Source organism: Siniperca chuatsi, linkage group LG21, assembly GCF_020085105.1.
Source record: "Siniperca chuatsi isolate FFG_IHB_CAS linkage group LG21, ASM2008510v1, whole genome shotgun sequence".
Taxonomy (NCBI): Eukaryota; Metazoa; Chordata; class Actinopteri; order Centrarchiformes; family Sinipercidae; genus Siniperca; species Siniperca chuatsi.
Window position 1 is genome coordinate 14,884,411 of NC_058062.1, and position 19,980 is coordinate 14,904,390.

Below are 19,980 nucleotides of genomic sequence, written 5' to 3' on the forward strand. Positions count from 1 at the left end.
CAGATGCACCTCCCTTTTCTTCAGAGTTGTTAAATTCACCGTCAGCTGTTCAGTGTACATCTCCAGATGTTGGTATTTAAGTTTTGCAACCATTAGTTTTGTTTTTATTTCCTTTGGTTCCTCGGTGGTGGTTTCCAACTGTGTCTGGACTTCAGTCTTCAGATCAGGTATTGCAGTCTGCCTGCAGTTGTTGCAGTACTTCCACTCCGCCATATGCTCCTGCTTTGACTGCTCGTTGTATTCTTGTTCTCTCTCCATTTTTCCTATTGAGGATGTTTTGTTAATGTTAATAACAAAAACAATCTGAAAACTCTCCCTTAGAGACCATGAAGTGACATCATCGCATTCCATTCTTTTGATCACATGGCATCAGTGCATTCTAACTAACTTAGGCTCCGCCCACAAGCAGACAAACCATCAAATGTAAACAAAATTCGAAAATAAACAAATGTGTGTGTGTGTGTTGGACTATCTGTCCAACACAGACTGACAGACTAACTATTTATCTTCCTGTGTGTGTATTCATGTCTACTGTTTCTGCCTGGGGACAACACAGACACACACACTTGTGTTTCCATCACTTTCGGGTACATTACATTGACTTGCATTCATTCCCTGGAGATTTACCCTAACCTCAACCACCCCCCACCCCCATGGTGGAAATCTGGCTAGGTTGGAGTCTCCCATTTTAAGCCATTTTTTGGGTTAGGGTTTAGGGGTTAGGTTTGAAAGAAAGCGGTCTAGAGCCCGAGGTTGTAGCTCGAAGTGCACTGGCACAGGTAAAATTAATGCAGAACTCCTCTAATGATAAAATAACCTCCAAAATAATTCAAATCAGATTGGACTCCTCCTCAAGGCAAATTGCCTCCTGCGATTAACTGCCCTGATCAACACTGATATTTGTTATTTTGATAAACGATTTTCAGATTTGTCATGTGAGACCTAACCTCAATGAAGAGGAGGCCAGAGCCCTAAAAGAGCTTGGCAATAACAGACAAGTCATCATCAAACAGCTGACAAGGGCAGTGCAGTTGCAGAGAGCAATATCTATGGGAGGGATATCGGCAATTGAAAGATAAAACTACTACCATCCTATCTACCGCGATACTACTCCATTTGTGCAGAAAATTGTTCAGGCATTATATGAGAAAAAAATTATAAAGGCCAAACAAAAACTTACTTATTGGGCAACTCTGAACCCAGAGTCAGATTATTTTACATGCTGGCCAAAATTCACAGGGACCCTACCAAGTGGAGTAAACCACATGCCATTCCCCCTGGCAGATCTATTGTGTCTGATTGTGGCAGTGAAACCTATTATACGGCAGAGTTCCTTGGCTTCTACCTTAATCCACTCTCAAACATACACCCCAGTTACATTAAAGATACATATGACTTTGTAGGGAAAAAAAATACAAAAACTCCATGTTCCTCAGGATGCCATACTATTACTATGGCTATTGACAGTTTGTATAGCCTACTAATATTGACATTAAGAAAGTCATACAGGCCATTTAAACATATATTTCAAAAACATCCTGACAAAAAAGACCAGACAAGGAACTACTGGAATTATTGGAAAACAATTTTACTAAGAATGACTTTGAATTTGGTGGTGATGGGTAAGAAATTTGCCCCAGCATATGCTAGCATTTTCATGGCTGAGTGGGAGACCTCAGCTTTGGCCTCCTGCACAAGAAAGCCTTTGTATTACTACCCTAACCCTTACAACAGATATTTGGATGATACATGACACATGTTGACTGGGATGACTCAATGAGTAAACAATAACTTCCATCTCGTATTATATTCGAGAGAAGGCAGACATCTCTTTGGCGATATCTCCAAAACTCGGCAACTCTCACCAAAACAATCTAGATGGATTATTAGCATTACAGGTAAGAGGAAAAATACGTATTTTTGATTTTGGGATGAACTGTCCCTTTAAGCAAAGCAGAAGGGATGTCAAGAGCTTCCTATATATTCTCATCATTAGATATCTCCAAATCTGTGTCTCAAACTAAATAAGATCCTTTTTAAATTAAAAATAAATTAAAATTTTCTCAATAAAGTTGAAAAAACAAATCCATGCATGTAACTACAACCACGTGATGATCACTCAACCAATCATATGAATGCTGATCATCGTTTCAACTCTCGACTCATTTTGCCTATATTTCAAAATAAGTGCAGACTTTTATTCAAGATAACTTAAAAAAATCAATCATCAAACTGCTTTCAAAGAACCAAATTAGCTGGATGAGAATAACCAGAATAACTTTAGCCTGATAGCCGGAATTTGAAGAAAGGGTCGCTTCTTTGCTACGTAGTTTGATGGCGACATCTTTCTAGACCGGAAGTGGTGTTAACACTGTTTGAAGTTCTCCAGGGAGTTCGTCTTGATGACACTTGACAAATGGCAGTTGATATCACTGCACTAACGCTACATGAGATTTCAGTCTTTATTTGGTTAATATGATGACAGTGGTCACCATTTTTGTTACACTGACTCGGGTGAAGACTTTTGACCAGCAGCTAGCATTGTCAAAGGCTAGAATTGTTTTGTTGTAACGTATAGCAGCACTTGAAGCTAACGTTAACCTGCTGTAACGTTAGTTACGTTAGTCGTTTCTTCTCTAACGCGTTTTTTTTAATTAACAGATATCTGTTGTAGATACAGCTATCCGGAGAAACCGAAAATATATAGATTGTATTCATGGGTAGCTAAAGCTTTCTTCAAACAATGTATCTCTGAATTGTAAGTTAACTTACCAATGTAGCGGACGCTAAGCTAATGTTAAGCCCTAAAGAGCTAACATTTTGTCGACGTTTCATTGTCACAATATTTTAGGTTTTATGGATTGAAACACATACAGCCAACAATACAAAATAGAGGTAGTTTAAAGTAATGTTGGCTTACAGTACATGAGTTAGTGATCTTGTGCTGAGAGGAGAAAAGGTGACGTCTGGGTTAACATGTATGAACCGGAGGCAGGGACATACGGTGACCAGGATGGACCATCTCCTGACCCTGTGAAATATCCGAGCAGTGAAGCTTCCGGGCCTGACCTGCAGGGGTAAGACTTTATTTCACCCTCAATTACTGGCTGTTCATATCGCCAAAGGATATGAGATTAATCAGCGAGTCACATTGGTCTTCATATTCCTTCCAGTCTTCTGCGTCCTGGTCACCCAGATGTTAGCCCCTCACCTTCTGCTGAGGCAAGTGGCTTGTTGTCATTACCATGGGAGATGGTAACCCACATTGCCTCGCACCTTCCTGCTCAGTGTGTCATCACTGTGCTGCCAAAGGTTAGTTTTAAAGATTTTTTGGCCCATCACTTACATAAAATTCTTTTGAATATGTCTAATTTTCTTTCGTATTTGTGTTTCCTCAATCACTAGATTACTAATGTGATGTCATTCCGTTTTACTGAAGTGACTAGGAAAAATAATAAAAACAATCATGTTTGTCGTTTAGGCGTTTACATTTTGTATTTTTGCTTGACAAATTAAACACAAAAAAGCAAGTATAGATTTCCAGAATCAACATTTCTTAACTTAAAGGTACCCTGTGGAGTTTTCTTGTAAACAGATAAAATTGTTTACATTGAGTGTTGCTCATCAAAACGCAACATGTGTATCCTTGAGGTCTAACAAAATTGTTGAATGTATTTCCTTTTATCAGAAAACATTTACAAAGCCGATTTATAAAAAAAAAAAAGAGGGGAAAAAAAAGAAGCATTTTAAATCCTACATTGTTTCCATTCATGTTTACTAGCAAGCAGTCCTCTTCTTCCCTGCCTTTGTTGGTGTATTGCTGTGTTTCTTGGTGCATTACAGCAACCTGTAGATCATTGGAGTAATGTGAAACCATTGGCAGGAATGTGTATCATGTTGTCCGCGTGAATGTGCGTACTCGTGCGCATGCACAATGCAAACAAACGGGGCCACATTAATAAAAACTCCTCCATAGTGCTACTAGAGGTCAGAAACTCCACAGGAAAACTTTAAGACTTTATCAGTCTTGCAGACGTTGGACATTTTCTTGAATCCCCCTTCCTCCTCTTTTTAGGTCTGTCATGCATTGGGTAATGTGGGTAAGGACAGCACCGCTTGGCAGCTCCGGGCACGCAGACTAATAGGATCCCGAGCTGGCTTTCCAGTTGGGCCAAGGGAGGACTTTGACTGGCCTTCTGCTTGCCTGGAGATGGAACAGCTAATAACTTGCTGGACAGGTCAAGCGCACCTTGTGGCCAGACAGACCCAAGAGGATGAGGAGGAAAGGGAACAAGTGAGGCAACAGCAGAGGGCAGGACAGGATGGGGGACCAGAGGGACAGGAAGATGGTAGAGAGGATGAAGTAGAAAGGGTGGGAGTGGTTGCGCAGGAGGTTGCGTATGGTGTTGATGAAGGGATGGAGGTGGCGATGGAAGGTGAGGATGGCGAAATGCAGCCCATCGTAGGTGGGGACCAACTGGCAAGATTGAGAGAGGAGTTGGAAGAGAGACTGGAGGATGATGCAGCAGCACTAATGGAAGAAGAAAGGAACCACAGGATGGTGTTTGTTGCTGATGAGGGGCAAGATGGTGCTCTTAATCACCAAGAGGACTTGGTACACCCCAGGAATCTGGGTAATGGAAGACAGGTAGACATGGAGCAACGTCAACCCTCCAGAAGTCCTAGCCCATCCCCAGCACTGGAGTGCATCACCTTAGCTTCAAGCCACATTGCCCAGGTCAACTCAGTCCTCCTCGTGGGGGGAGAGGGGACAGTTTGTGCCACAGGTTCCAGAGACTGGAATGTTAAACTGTGGGATCTACATGCAGGCTCTAGCGGCAGGCTGCTGCACACATTGGGAGGGCAGGGTGACTTCAGCACCCATCGGGGCTGGGTCTGGTGCCTGGCATCTCAGGGACCTCTGCTAGCCTCAGGGGGCTTCGACAGCACAGTGAGGCTGTGGGACCTACAGGCAGGTGGTGCAGAGAGGGGCCTGATCAGGGCTGGGGCCGCTGTCCTCTGCTTGTCTTGTCAGCCGGATGTATTGCTGACTGGTACATTTGACAAGAGGGTCAGCATGTATGACACCAGAGGTAAGCAGGTTTAGCATGTATCTTGCATTTCCATTCAGTGGCATAGTGTGCATAAAATAAAGGTAATTCATTTTATAAATGTGATGATTGAGCAGTAACACATGACATAACTCTTAAATCAGTCTTACACACTTCCAAATGTATTTTACGTTTTTTGGTCTTAGCAGTTAGCTATCAAAGAAATTATGAAGACAAATCACTTGGTTTCTGAGGTTGACTATGTCATAATTTTGTCCACAGCTGCTGAACCCCTGGTGAGAAGCCTCCGTCTCCATGGTAATGCTGTAATGTGCCTAGCTGCAGATGACAAGTACATCATCTCTGGGAGTAAAGACTGCACTGTGGCTGTCTATGACCGCAGGGCAGGCAAAGGCTTGAAGAGACTTCGGGTAGATGCAAAAACACAGACGCACATGTAGTTTCTTAAGTTTGCGTTTGTGTGCATATATGCTCAGATGCACGTGTATACCCAGACTAACTCCAACCAACCCCTCCCTTTCTAGTTGAGCTCTTACCTGCTGTCCATGAGCTACAGTGGCTGTGAAGTGTGGGCAGGAGACAACAGCGGCATGGTCCACTCCTTTTCCATGCAGGCGGGGACCTTAAAACCCCTGTCCCAGTTTGATGTAGGACACACGGCTCTGGTCACTGGCATCCATAGGTCCCCGGGAAGCCTCTACACCTGTTCATCTGATCGTACTCTCAAGGTTGGATGAGGCATATTCCTTGTTACTTCGCCTATTTAGCTAACTCTGCTACTGAACAGTCTTAAGTTGTAATTTCTTGTTTGAATTGCAGGTACACATCCCTTGTGCGCCTCCAAGGACATTATGCACACTGCATCACCAAGCTGGAGTCAATGGGGTTAGTGCTTTGTACCACATCTTATAATTAAAATGTAAATTTGTTTACCTTTTAAAGATGATGTATAACTTCAATTAGATAATTTTTTATTTAACAAGGCATGTAAGTGCAAATCAGCCATTGGAAAGTTGAAAAATATTTTTACTAACAAAGACATAACAAAACAGAAATAGTAAAAAACGTGGATTTCAGCACAATGTCATAATCAATACAGTATCAGCTGTCCATGTGTTTTTTCTATGTTTTTAAAGGTATTTGTAATTAATTAATCTGGGCTCATTCTCATTTCTGAAATGTTTTTTTCTTCCTCTCCCACCCATACTCCACCTGTCTCTGTCTTCATCTGTCAGCTCAGTGTGGATGCTGGAGTCCTTGCTGTAGCCTCAGGAGATGTCTGTGTGGAAGTCTGGAGGCCCAGAAAATGAAAGAGCAAGACTTGCAAACTATGTGGCAAGACTTGAAAGCAGGTGGAGAGAAGGCCTGAAGGCTATCGACACTGTACCGGTCTTTAGCACTTTGGAATTTGGAATACATGGAGTAAACAACGTGTAGTACACAAAGAAGTACATAACACTAAAAAAGGTAGTTTGTGTTGGTTCAGCCAAAAGCCATCAACCTTTTTTTTTTCATTCCTTGTTTGATCTTGTTGAGAGATTTTTCTACAAACAAAAAACACATATGTGAACACATGCTTATTGCTAATGTTTGTCCCATGCACTTATTTGCCATTTTGTGCCAGTACTCAAAGCTGTCAAAGACACTGTGCTTGAAGAAGTTTGTCTCTATTTTAATTGTTGTACATTCAAACAGTGTGGAAACTAGTTTATTGTATTTACATGTTCACAACATGAGTGAATCCATTACAGTAACTGACATTATACCAAAAGCATTAGTTCATGTCATGTACAATGAAATATTTGTATCCAAACCCTCTATGTCACACCAATTGTATTTGTCAAGCTATTTATTTGAACACACTCAGCAGTGCTAATCAATACGATAGTTTTTGTAGGTATGTCTGCATATTCCTTGTGTGTGTGTGTGTGTTGGTTCTAACAACGTATAACTAATTGCTTGGATAAATCTAACTATATCATTTGCACAATACTTGACAGATGCACCTGTTAAAACACACTGAAAGACTATTAAATGGCCTGAAAATCTAGTGTCTGAAGTATTGGCTAGATTTGTTCACTGTCATGTGGGGAAATATGATGTGCTGAATGTTTGGATTGGACAAAGCAGCTATTATAATTTAAAATTATTTACTTGATCTGAGCAACTCTTAAAAAGTGACCTGAGTCAAGTTACCCAAGTAATTCCTTACTATTGTAAGCTTGGGATCAAACCTTTTTAAGAGACACATACATTAATTATACTGTTCATGAAGCCACTATATATGTAAAGGAGCAATATTAATTAAAGCCTTTCAGTGAAAAAATGGAAACTATCAGCGTAAAACCCTTATCTGTACTTTATTTCCTCCACACCTCCTACAGTATGCCTAGTGTTGTCTTTAATTTAGGCTGGAAAGGCAACGTCTCAAAAGAGATGCTATAAAAAAAAAACGTGTAGTTTGTGCTATCTCAGTGGTGGCAGGGTGACTAACAGATTAATTGCCATACTAAAAGGTTTATCTTGTCCACATTTGACAGTAGAAAGTCTGTGGTTGCACTCAGACAGAAGTTGTCCATATGGCATTATGTTATGTGTTGGTCAGCTCTACTCTGGATTGTCAAAGCAGCACACAGGTCTTCTTATCTTTGAAAGGATTGGACGAGGCAGCGATTCCGGTGAGCAGAGGGTCGCTGCGCCTGTGGTCCTGACAGTACCGCACCAAGTCTGCTGCTGTCAGGGAGATCTGCAGGGATAAAGGTGGCCAGGATGACGTTTCACAGGATTTCCGACATTGTAATACCAAAACAATAATGTAAAAAAAAAAGATTGGACGTGGGATTTCAATAATAGAGACATGGAGCACGTCAGTACACTACATATATTCTAAACTATGGAAATCTTCAAACAACTGATCTTAAGTGGTGCAGTTAGTTAGATTATTCAGATTCTTACATACCTTGATTCTCTCCATGCTTGCCTCCACCTGAAGTTGATCCACCAGTTTTTGTGCCTGAACAACACTGTTGCTGCTGTACATCTTTACTGACATTTCCTTCAGTATAAGGACTCAGCAGACTCAGACTCCTACTATCTGGACTCAATATCCTTCGTCAACACCAAAAGGAGCAGCAGGAAAATCATGTATTTTACACTGATCCAAAGAGTCAGCTCAGGTTCTGCAGGAGAGTCTGGTCAGAGAAGCTCCTGACTTTCCTTCCTCACCTGTACCCCCCTTTTTTATTCACTGTTGGGGGCAGTTCAAAGGCTCTGTGATATAAAAGGTCATACAACACAGTGTTGGAAATGTCACAAACATCACACATCACTTCACAGCCACCACTGATGAAAAGATTATTGGCTAAGGCATTATGCTGTGCGTCAGCTATGCTCTCTGCCTTTAAGCTACAATATGTACAGTGGGTACGGAAAGTATTCAGACCCCTTTAAATTTTTCACTCTTTCTTTCATTGCAGCCATTTGCTAAAATCACAAAAGTTCGTTTTATTTCTCATTAATGTACACTCAGCACCCCATCTTGACAGAAAAAAACAGAAATGTAGAAATGTATGCAAATGTATTAAAAAAGAAAAACTGAAATATCAAATGGTCATAAGTATTCAGACCCTTTGCTGTGACACTCATATTTAACTCACATGCTGTCCATTTCTTCTGATCCTCCTCGACCAGAACTCTTCCTAGACCTGGCCGTCCAGCCAAACTGAGGAATCGTGGGAGAAGAGCCTTGGTGAGAGAGGTAAAGAAGAACCCAAAGATCACTGTGGCTGAGCTCCAGAGATGCAGTAGGGAGATGGGAGAAAGTTCCAGAAAGTCATATTTCATTGATATTTCAGTTTTTCTTTTTTAATAAACTTGCATAAATTTCTACATTTGTTTTTTTTTCTGTCAAGATGGGGTGATGAGTGTACATTAATGAGAAATAAAATGAACTTTTTTGATTTTTAGCAAATGGCTGCAATGAAACAGAGTGAAAAATTTAAAGGGGTCTGAATACTTTCCGTACCCACTGTATGTTTACTTTTTACAAAAGGTACAGCCGACTTGGCCATAAAAGAAAAAAGATTGTCTGTTAGAAATAATAGATAGGTGGGCCATTTGAAGTCTGCTCATTTGGTTAAATGTGTTTTAGTGGGCACTAATACAGGTTGTCAAAAATGAGTAAGGCATACATTTTTATTAATTCAGTGCAGACAAGGGACTGCACTGTGGTGAGGATGCAAGAATGTGTTCATTATAGAAAACATATATGTATGTCTACTCAAGTGCTGTACCAGTTTTTAAGAACTGGTGCTTGAGTATTACCATTGTTTCCAAATTTATACTGAATATTCTGGGTGGAAATATATATTAATTTTTACCCATAAATTTATCTGAAAGCTGCAGTTTCTAGTTATTTTGTAGAGTGACATTTTACCTGTAAAACATGAGCTTGTAAAATGTCACAACCAGCTGTATATGGAATAATTGAAACCACCTTTGTCCAGCTCAAATAGGCTACAAGTTGCAGGTTTGAGCATCACACTGTAAAGCAGTGACAGAAACCGTTCTTCACAATGAGTCATTTTATATACATATGGTAAGTGCAATTCACTCCATATAATCAATACTAAATAAGCTTACATACATTTCAAAAGCAGCACATTGACTTTTAATAGAGTAATTTAAGTACTTCTTCTACCCCTGATTAACAAATGCTTATTTTAATGTTTAATAATTAAAAATAACTGAATAAAGTAAATGAAATACATAGAAAATAACACAGTTTATGAGCATTATCAAAAGATAATGCATGTACTGTATATAGACTGTAGTTTTGACTAAAAGGCCTCAGTATAGGAGTTTTCAATATTCTGTCCCCCTCATGTATTTAAATGGGATAGCACCAAACAGTAGAAACACCAATGCATTCCATCACCTGTTTGACACAGTGTAAACAAAGACCAGATCATTACGACCTCCACACAGGCAGGATTTATGCAGACTATTGTGTTGATGCAACTGAATGGTCACTAATGGGATTTGCGCAGAAATACAGTTTTGTCATGTTTGTCCATTCGCACTTTCCGTATTGGGAGCTTGCTTGCCGCAGGGGACCCATGCGTTGTTTACAGAAATGCTAATATTCAGTGACCGTCTTCGTTGTGTCTGGTGACAGTTGATTACTGCTTAACCACCATCACATAACGTCTCTTCAGCAATAGGTATGTTTTCATCTCTGTCTTCAAATGTTTAATCATGATTAAAGCCAGTCGATGGGACAAAACCAGTTCACTGTTAGCTTGTCTCCTAGCTAACATCAGATCTCACTTTATTCTGCGATGTTATCCAGCACCTATTAAACACAATATGTACAATATGTTCATTTAAGTTATTATCTGTCCAATGAACGACAACTTCTCCGAAAATAGTTTTTTTTTTACACCTAGACAACAGGGCCTAAACGTTTGTTTTGGTTCATTTTTTATACATTTAGGTGAATTGTGTCGCTGTAAGGTTGTTTTTGTAGTTGTTATTGTTTTATCGTAGTAGATGTGGTAGCTAGCCAGACAGTTTTCAAGTATACCGGGACTGTCTTTCGTTTGTCCGAAAGGAGAAGCTATACATCCAAGAAAGATAACTAGCTAGTAACGTTATAGCTGTCAACGCCCACATGCGATCCCAAGTCGCACTTACATTATGCCTCATGGGCCAAATCTGTCAATCAAAAAGTTGGTCAAGGTGGAGCAAATTTTAACTACTTTATATACTGTTGGGTAGTTTAATCTACAACGTAATCTGTAAAGTAACCAGTAACAACTGTCAGATAAATGTAGTGGAGTAAAGAGTACAATATTTCCCTGTGTAATGTAGTAAAAGTATAAAGTAGCATAACATAGAAATACTCAAATAAATTAAATAACAGTACCTCAAAGTGAGTAAATGTACTTAGTTACTTTCCACCACTGCCAGGAGCACAGTAGGTGCATTGTTGTGAAGAAGTTTGGAACCACCTCTTCCTAGAGCTGACTGTCCAGTCAAACACTGTAAACAGGCAAGAGCGGCCTGGGTCAGGGAGGTGACTAAAAGGCTACTGTAACAGAGCTTCGGAGGTCATGTGCAGAGATTAAAGAAACCTGCAGGAAGGACAACCATCTCTGAAGCACCTTGTCAGTCTTCAAGAAGACTTGAAGCTGTAATTGCTGTCAAAGGTGCTTCTACAAAGCACAAACAAGTGTTTCAGTCATTATGGGTTATTCTGTATAAATTTAGTAAAAAAAAAGTAAATTTAACTAATTTTAAATTAAATCTATATCACAAAGAGTGCTAAAAGTGAATGGGTCTGAACACTTTCATGAAGACACTGTATATGCAAGCACTGCAATAAACAAATGGCTTGATCTCTCCAATCTGCGTTTGCACAGCATACTAGGCACATCCTTGATGATAAACACCCAACTAACATGCTCTCTTTGTTTTTGCAGAAACTATGGCAGACCATGCTCCTTCTGTTGCCATGGAGGCCGTGCTTAAGCCCAGTTGCGACCTCCCAGAGGACATGCCCAAAATCAGAGGCTACGACTTCAACCAGGGGGTTGATCTCCAGGCAGTGCTGAAGTCCTACCTCACCACGGGCTTCCAGGCCAGCAGGTTTGGCTTGGCTGTCCAGGAGATCAACCACATGGTGAGAGGAATGGCTGTGTAGCATTTTGTATTTTACAAAACACCTATTTTCTCATTTACCTCTGTTAGCCATACAGATATTGTATGAGATATTTGTCTCTGAGATTTCTTCCTCCACCCCAGTACAATTGAGGTGAATGGGATTTTATTGGCGAGGCTCACAGCAATAAAAAAATGCAATTTAAAAAAAATACAAAAGCAGGTTGTCTTTCCAGAAACAATGTCCTATAAAAACCCATACACCACACTGTAATGATTTTTGCTTTATTATTCTTTTTTTGAGCCTTTTTTGCGAGAGACAGGAAATGTGGGGAGAGATAGGGGTGTGAATGTTGATCATTGTTGTGTAATGATTCCACACCCACAGATAGAGAAGCGTCTTGAGCCAGTGGAGGCAGATGAAGGAAATGAGTGTAAAGAGTCTGGTGAATCCCCTCGCAAGTTGGGCTGCACCATCTTCCTGGGTTACACCTCCAACCTCATTAGCTCCGGAGTCAGAGAGAGCATCCGCTACCTGGCAGAGCACAAAATGGTACAAATTTATACACATCACAGGTAACATCTAAAACAATCAACCTATTCGACAGGGGGACTAGATTATCAGAGTCTGTCTTACTACTGTGTTAGGTGGATGTGATTGTAACCACAGCTGGAGGCATAGAGGAGGATTTCATCAAGTGTCTAGCTGACACGTACTTGGGAGACTTCAGTCTGCCTGGCAAGGACCTCCGCCAGAGGGGCATCAACAGGTTGGCAACTACTGATACAGTACACCTCTCACATTCACATCCTCAGAATGATGCTGATCAGGGTGCCTGTCATAAAGGTGGCATTTCAGACTGAGCAAATAGTTTGAGGAAATGCATGCATTAGTTTTCTTCAGTTCGATGAGAAAACAACAGATTCACGGTTTTACATGGGGTTATATGATGGACTATTTCTTGGCCTGGATCAGTAACTTCCTGAAGTCTCCTCTGGTTGTCTGGCAACTGATCCCGGCCAAGAAGTAGTCCGTCACAATAATAAATGTGAATGCGAATTGTCGTTTTTTACACTTTGTTTTTTTGTATGGATTAAACTAGCAAAATATAACATGTTCAGGAAGGGGGCAAACACTTTTGCACACCACTGTATGTCTGGTCCCTGTTCATCCCCTCCATCTTACCCTCCTCCTTTGTCCTTGCTGGATGTAGGATAGGGAATCTGTTGGTGCCCAATGACAACTACTGTAAGTTTGAAGACTGGCTGATGCCCATCCTGGACCAGATGTTATTGGAGCAGAACACAGAGGTGGGTCTCTCTGAGAGATTAGGATATTGTTTGTTTTGCACCTAGCACAGTAGACACCTGTAATATGAAATAGCAGTCTGATGTCCTCACATAAAAACACGTTTTCCACAAAGTTGTGCAGTCAGGATGTTCCAAACTTCTCTTTTATAATATTGTCTACATCATGTGATTTTTGACCTTTTGATCTTTCTTATTTCAGGGCACCCGTTGGACTCCCTCCAAAATGATCCATCGGCTTGGCAAGGAGATCAATAATACTGAGTCGGTCTACTACTGGGCGTACAAGGTGAGCCCTGGTTTATATTGGTAATGTATTACATAATAAGGGAACCCAACCCTCCCCCCCAACTGTTGAAACTGATTCAATTTCATCCTGCTTCTCTGCCTTACTAACTGTTTAGTTTGTATGTACAGTGTATTTCTGCCTATACATCAGTCAGTAAATGTGCTGTTATATTCTGTTTCAGAATAACATTCCAGTGTTCAGTCCTGCTCTGACAGACGGCTCTCTGGGCGACATGATCTACTTCCACTCTTTTAAGAACCCTGGTTTGGTTTTGGACATAGTGGAAGGTAAAAGCAACATTACTGCTACAGAACAGGATCACCACAGCTGTCATCTGTTGGTCATATCATGAATGTGGAGTTTTTTCCCCCAGATATTCGCAGGTTGAACAGCCAGGCGGTGTTTGCCAAAAGGACAGGAATGATCATCCTGGGAGGAGGGCTGGTCAAACATCATATATCTAATGCTAATCTTATGGTAATTAACTTCATGTGGTCTTTATTTCTTACTTTTTATTATATACACTACCTTTCAAAAGTTTGGAGTCATCTGTTATATTGATGTTTTGTATTGATCTTTCCTTCAATAATGGCGATTTTGTATTGTGTATTATACATATAATGTATTATTTACACTTGAAACAGTTTTAGAATAATTAAATGATTAAAACTTCCGTTTAGTCAATGTCCCCACAGTGTTGCGTGACGGGAGAATACTGAGAATACCATTTCCCCCCAAATACTCAATTTTTAATTTTTTTCCAGTCCAGAAAAGCATAAGTGACACGAGATCTTTTGAATCAAAAATGCAATTGGGCTTTTTGGAACCTGTTTTTCTTTGAGCCCTCTGCAGTCTACTCAGTGGTTAGACTGAATAGGTTTAAACTGTGATTTGTCAGTCCATTGTATGCTCAGCTGCTATTCAGTGATCCAATTCCAATAGCGCTAACCCTAGACCAACCTACTATTTCTATTTTGAAGTTTTAAGAATAGTTTAGCTAAAGCAACACGCTTGTTAATTCCAGCTTGTTATGGGCATTATTGTGCACCTGACACTGAAACAGGAACCTGTTCCTATTTAAATCTGCACACATTTTAATGCTAAGCTTCCAGTTTGTTTTACCAATGACTGCTGATTTCTTATATTTTTATTTAACTGTTGCTCAGAGGTATCTTTGTCTCTGTCTGCCTTTTCAATTGTCAGTCGGTTGAACCATTGTATAACGTTTTGTTCTCCATGTACAAAACATTACTTTTTTTGCAAACCCTTCATACAAAATGACATTTATTTGTAAAGAGGACGTTCTGCAACCTAAAAGCATGAAAGACCATTCAAAAATATAGAGTATTCCTCTCAGCCATCTGACTGTACCAAATCAAGCCTTTGTGACAGGCGAATTTTGCAAAGTTGTGAGAAATTAAGTTGAACACCCATTTTTAAATGGAGTCAGCAAAGCAAACCTCCTCAAATAAAACAACATGCAAAATCAGTTTCCTCTTTTGACACACTGTCTCTCCTCCGTCTCCTTCCAGAGGAACGGAGCTGACTACGCTGTGTTTGTGAACACGGGTCAGGAGTTCGATGGCTCTGACTCTGGGGCCAGACCTGATGAAGCCGTGTCCTGGGGCAAAATCAGAATGGATGCCAAACCCATTAAGGTACCGATATTTATCCCAGCAATATTACCCATTACCAGACCAAGACTAGTGTCAACATTATGTTCCATTTATTGCAATTAACTCCCCCTATAACCTTTTATTAGAAGTTATTGTGAGATGTCTGCCCTTCTTTTGCTTGACTTAGTTATTTCATATATTTTCCAGATGCCTTTTGACACCCCCTAGATAATGCACCTCAACACAGATGTGGATTTTGCCTTGCTCTTTAATGGTGATTGGCTGACATGCAACTCCAATTTGACCCCATTTAATGTATTAGTTGAAAAATCTTATCTAATCTCATCAAACACGCAGTGACTCTGAGACAGCATTATGTCAGTGTGACAGATTTGAAAACTACTCCAGTAAACAACCCATTAGGTCCAGAAATAGGGGTTATACAGTATCTCACAGAAGTGAGTACACCCCTCACATTTTTGTAAATATTTTATCATATCTTTTCATGTGACAACACTGAAGAAATGACACTTTGATGATGCACAAGAAAGCCCGCAAACAGTTTGCTGAAGACAAGCAGACTAAGGACATGGATTACTGAAACCATTTCCTGTGGTCTGATGAGACCAAGATAAACTTATCTGGTTCAGATGTTGTCAAGTGTGTGTGACGGCAACCAGGTGAGGAGTACAAAAACAAGTTTTGCCTACAGTCAAGCATGGTGGTGGGAGTGTCATGGTCTGGGGCTGCATGAGTGCTGCCGGCACTGGGGAGCTACAGTTCATTGAGGGAACCATGAATGCCAACATATACTGTAACATACTGAAGCAGAGCATGATCGGGCCGCAGGGCAGAATTCCAACATGATCACGACCCCAAACACACATCTAAGACGACAACTGCCTTGCTAAAGAAGCTGAGGGTAAAGGTGATGGACTGGCCAAGCATGTCTCCAGACCTAAACCCTACTGAGCATCTGTGGGGCATCCTCAAACAGAAGGTGGGTGGAGGAGCGCAAGGTCTCTAACATCCACCAGCTCCGTGATGTCATCATGGAGGAGTGGAAGAGGACTTCAGTGGCAACCTGTGAACTCTATGCCCAAGAGGGTAAAGGCAGTGCTGGAAAATTATGGTGGCCACACAAAATATTGACAATTTTCACTTAGGGGTGCACTCAGTTTTGTGGCCAGCGGTTTAGAGATTAATGGCTGTGTGAGTTATTTTAAGGGGACTGCATTACACAAGCTGTACACTCACTACTTTTACATTGTAGCAAAGTGTCATTTCTTCAGTGTTGTCACATGAAAAGATATATATCTACAAAAAATGTGAGGGGTGTACTCACTTCTGTGAGATACTGTATATCGGTAGCTGTTCAAATAACACACTTGGCCTAACATCTATAACTAATGACGTATGAGGAATGGTATTAACGTCCATTCAAATATAACCTACAGCTGATTTTCTGCCTTATTTTTTTTGCTTTTAGTTTTCCAGTTAGGTTTATTAGGAAAGAAATCGGAGTGTCTTAATTTGACATGAGAAAAATTTTTATGGGTGAAAACTGGTGACCAGGCGAGGAGGTAATAGCTTGCTGGACCCTTGAACCTGGAAAGAAAACTGATGTTTCTAACAAATGGTTTGAATGGTCAGCAGGAGCTGTGGACCCCGCTTTGGCCACAAGGTGTCAGTGTCTGCACAGTGTTTGATCCAAGGGGTGCAGGGTGGCATCAAAGGACCAAAAGTATAAATATAAAAACCAGGGACTGGATTCAGTTTAGTGTTGTAGGTGTGTAACATAACTTACAGAAAAGTGATAGTAATTTGTTCTTTGTTTCCAGGTGTATGCAGATGCCTCTTTAATCTTCCCTCTGATGGTGGCCGAGACCTTCGCTCTCCACGCTGACAAGCTGACTGCCGGCAAGAAAACAGATTAAATGGTTGCCTCCTTAAATGCTCTGTTAGAAACAACAACCAGCTTTGTTCCTCTGTTTCTTCCATTGTTTGACAAAGTGCAGATAGAAGTTTCTGTTGAATATACATGTTTAAGGCATGTCAATTTTTTGAAGCAGCATTACATACAATGCTGCAATTGAAAACCTTATTTTATGGGAGTCATTGGTGAAGAATTCCTGTCTAAATGCTCTCCATAACTATATTTACTTGTTAAAACAAGTACAGTTTTTTTCCCCCCGTCTATCCAGACAACTGAAATAGCATGGGTAGTATGCTATTGCATGTACCAAAGAGACTGTCTAGAATGCATCAGGTTTTAGCTGTGAGAGTATGTGAGATACACACTCATGAGGCATTGTTATTTAGCCAAGAGTTTTGATTTATTTTAGTTTAGTTGTCACATCACTTGAATATTACCGCATTGCTTCTCAGTTTTTACATCCAAACATTTACCTTATTGTCACTGTTACAGGATGGAAGATGTGCCTGTATAGCTTAATAAATCATAAATGAATAAATTTCTTCCTGTAATGGACTATTACAATTAGCCTTTGTGTAGTAGGTTTGTGTGATAGGGCCACAAGGAGTCCACTTAATTTCACATGCTTGTGATCTTTGTTGAAGAAAAGGATATACACATTTCTTTTTTTGCTTTACAGGGCACACAGGACATTACTGCTGATCTGAGATGAAAACTAATCTGTAGAATATTAAATAAAGTTTGAAGTTCCTAATTTGCATTTGAAACATGTCCAGGAAGAAAAAAGTGAACCACTAGTGTTGCTGTTGTTACTGTAACACTTTGAGAGATCCACTCAGTGGCCACTTCATTAGGTACCTGTACAATCTATTGCAATTCAATACAACAGTGCTGTCATAAATTGTACCTTTTACGAAGTTTATAATGTTTAGTTTTTGGTGAGGATGTGTAAATTCAGATACATGTTAATTATTGAGATCATAGTTGTGGTGTTGTACTGGACTGTACTATATTGAGAGGTGTTTCCAATTTCTTGTCCTTTCAAATGCTGTCCAGTACAACACGCCACTAAGTATGACCTCAATGCTAAAACACAGAATTTAAATAACACCTCTATCACAGTGTCAACAAAAACTGAGCATCATAAAATTTAACTTTATGGCAGAGCAGTTGCATTGGATTGCAGGTGTACCTAATAAAGTGGACACTGAGTGTATTTATCTATTTTATATACCTTAAATTGTATAACCTGTTTGTTTTTGTAATTGAGAGACTCAAACATCCTTCTGTAAACTGATTCAGCTTCCAATCTTTTGACAGTTTTGTTCTTAATAAACGAAAGACAACTCAGCACTGTGCACTCTGCCACAGCAGCCAGTTTGTGTGTGAAGTGTGAAGAAAAAAAACAGTTGTGAGCATCTCATTCACATCAAACTTAGTAGCTCAGCTACAATCCACTGAGTGGCAAATGCTGCTTCAGAGCTCAAATAAAGTCTGGTGAGCGCCTCCAGTCACCTTGTGAGATCCTCCTCTCGGATCCCACGAGGAGCTCATAAGAGCATCACAACTTATGCATGTGTGGTTAGCGCTTGCTCAGTAGGTGTGTCTCTGAGCTCCTTCCCTTTCTACTGTCAGCAGAATTAACGACATAATCTACTAACAATGATAAAGACATTTCCCACCACAATACATCAGTCTGCTATTGTGGGAGTGGATATTTCCTCTGGCTAATCGCTGCTCCCATATCCTTTACACACATTCACTGTTACATTCCCAACCCAGTTATATTTGCAGACTTTGCAATGGAAATGTGGGTAGTTTTTGTATCAAACGTGTATATAGTATATTCACTGAAGCCTGATTTTTTTTTTCTAGAGTCATTTAAAGTGTCAGTGTGTCTTTTTTAAGTGGGAATAATGACCTTTTCTTTTTTGGAAATGCAGATGGAGAAATGGAACTGGAACTGGGATAAGGTCAACTTTCCCAAAACCTCAGCCCCATGTGTCTCACACACACACAAACATCCTTGTGCTTCTATCTTTGTGAGGACTGTCATTGACATAAAGCATTCCCTAGCCCCTTACCCTAACCATCACAGCTAAATGCCTAACCCTCATCATAACCATAGTCTAATTCTAACCTAACCCTTAAAACCAACTCTAAACCTTCAAATAGCCCTTTGAAGTTGTGAGGACTGGCCAAAATGTCCTCACTTTCCAAAAATGTCCTCACTTTCCAAAAATGTCCTCACTCTGTAGGTAAAAAAACGTGTTTCAGTCCTCACTATGTAGCAAGTACAAGTACACACACATACAGAAGTTGGGCGTTCCTGTCTTTGTACAAACTGCTTTTCCATTCAGTCCTTTTATCATTTCCTATTGGCGGTGGCACTGTGAATGTGTGTTTACCCAGGGCTTGACAGTTAAAATATATTTTTTTTAAAGGCAGTGGTGTATGGATTTTCAGCCCTACAGAAACTTATGTTTGTTCTGTGTTAATGGAAAGATTACAAGGAGACTGAGAGGGCTGAAAAGAGTGAGATAGACACTCTGTGTATGTGTGTGGATGAGCTGTAGTCATGCTACAATAATATTGTGTGGCGTCTGCATAGAGCAGACAGTGTTTGCCCCCTCCTCCTCTGCAGAACAATCAGTACACTGTGTGTGATGTGCAGGGCCGCAGCAGTCATAATGGCAATTATGTCTTCTCCCGGACAGATTGGCAGCTCTTTTTTTCATGGTGAGAACCAAAGAGCCAGACGGGGGGGGGGGAAGGAAAAGACAAGAGTGAGAGCTGACCTTCTGCACAGCTGCAGGGTGGGGTGGATGTGTGAGGAGTGGAGGGAAAAGAAAAGAAATACACAGCGGATAGATTTGTGCACATTTGCATATTTATATCATCAATTAGGTCCTGTTTTTTCCCACCACTCACTTTTATTATTTCAGGTTCATTTTTTTTATTAAAGTCTCTCTGAACAGTGTCCTCATAATGTCCAACCACCATATTCTACATAATCGAAGAGAAGTGCTGATAAAAATGCTGATATATTTGTCTGAGTCGCCTTCGTTATTACTTTATGCAATGAGTTTGAGGAGCAGC

At 40.4% G+C, this 19,980-nt stretch overlaps 3 protein-coding genes across 4 annotated transcripts; 2 read left to right on the plus strand and 1 right to left on the minus strand.

The window, feature by feature from the left end:
• Positions 1-2,336: 2,336 nt before the first annotated feature.
• fbxw9 (F-box and WD repeat domain containing 9) lies at positions 2,337-7,122 on the plus strand. Of its 2 annotated transcripts, none has more exons than XM_044180400.1 (7): positions 2,337-3,077; positions 3,174-3,312; positions 4,076-5,093; positions 5,334-5,482; positions 5,597-5,800; positions 5,892-5,957; positions 6,313-7,122. In XM_044180400.1, the coding sequence occupies exons 1-7, from the start codon at positions 2,977-2,979 to the stop codon at positions 6,439-6,441; spliced, it is 1,806 nt and encodes a 601-aa protein (XP_044036335.1). In that variant the 5' UTR covers positions 2,337-2,976; the 3' UTR covers positions 6,442-7,122. The 2 variants fall into 2 exon arrangements, with proteins under 2 accessions (XP_044036335.1, XP_044036336.1); XM_044180401.1 differs by having other exon boundaries at positions 2,340-3,077; positions 6,308-7,122.
• LOC122868440 (guanine nucleotide-binding protein G(I)/G(S)/G(O) subunit gamma-12-like) lies at positions 6,971-8,590 on the minus strand. Its single transcript, XM_044180402.1, has 2 exons — positions 8,032-8,590; positions 6,971-7,818 (listed from the first exon to the last, which is right to left on the minus strand). The coding sequence occupies exons 1-2, from the start codon at positions 8,122-8,124 to the stop codon at positions 7,693-7,695; spliced, it is 219 nt and encodes a 72-aa protein (XP_044036337.1). The 5' UTR covers positions 8,125-8,590; the 3' UTR covers positions 6,971-7,692.
• Positions 8,591-10,136: 1,546 nt separating this feature from the next.
• On the plus strand, positions 10,137-18,231 carry dhps (deoxyhypusine synthase). The gene is made up of 10 exons (XM_044180403.1): positions 10,137-10,294; positions 11,555-11,754; positions 12,121-12,285; positions 12,381-12,502; positions 12,947-13,043; positions 13,243-13,329; positions 13,511-13,616; positions 13,703-13,806; positions 14,862-14,987; positions 16,787-18,231. The coding sequence occupies exons 2-10, from the start codon at positions 11,560-11,562 to the stop codon at positions 16,880-16,882; spliced, it is 1,098 nt and encodes a 365-aa protein (XP_044036338.1). The 5' UTR covers positions 10,137-10,294; positions 11,555-11,559; the 3' UTR covers positions 16,883-18,231.
• Positions 18,232-19,980: the final 1,749 nt, after the last annotated feature.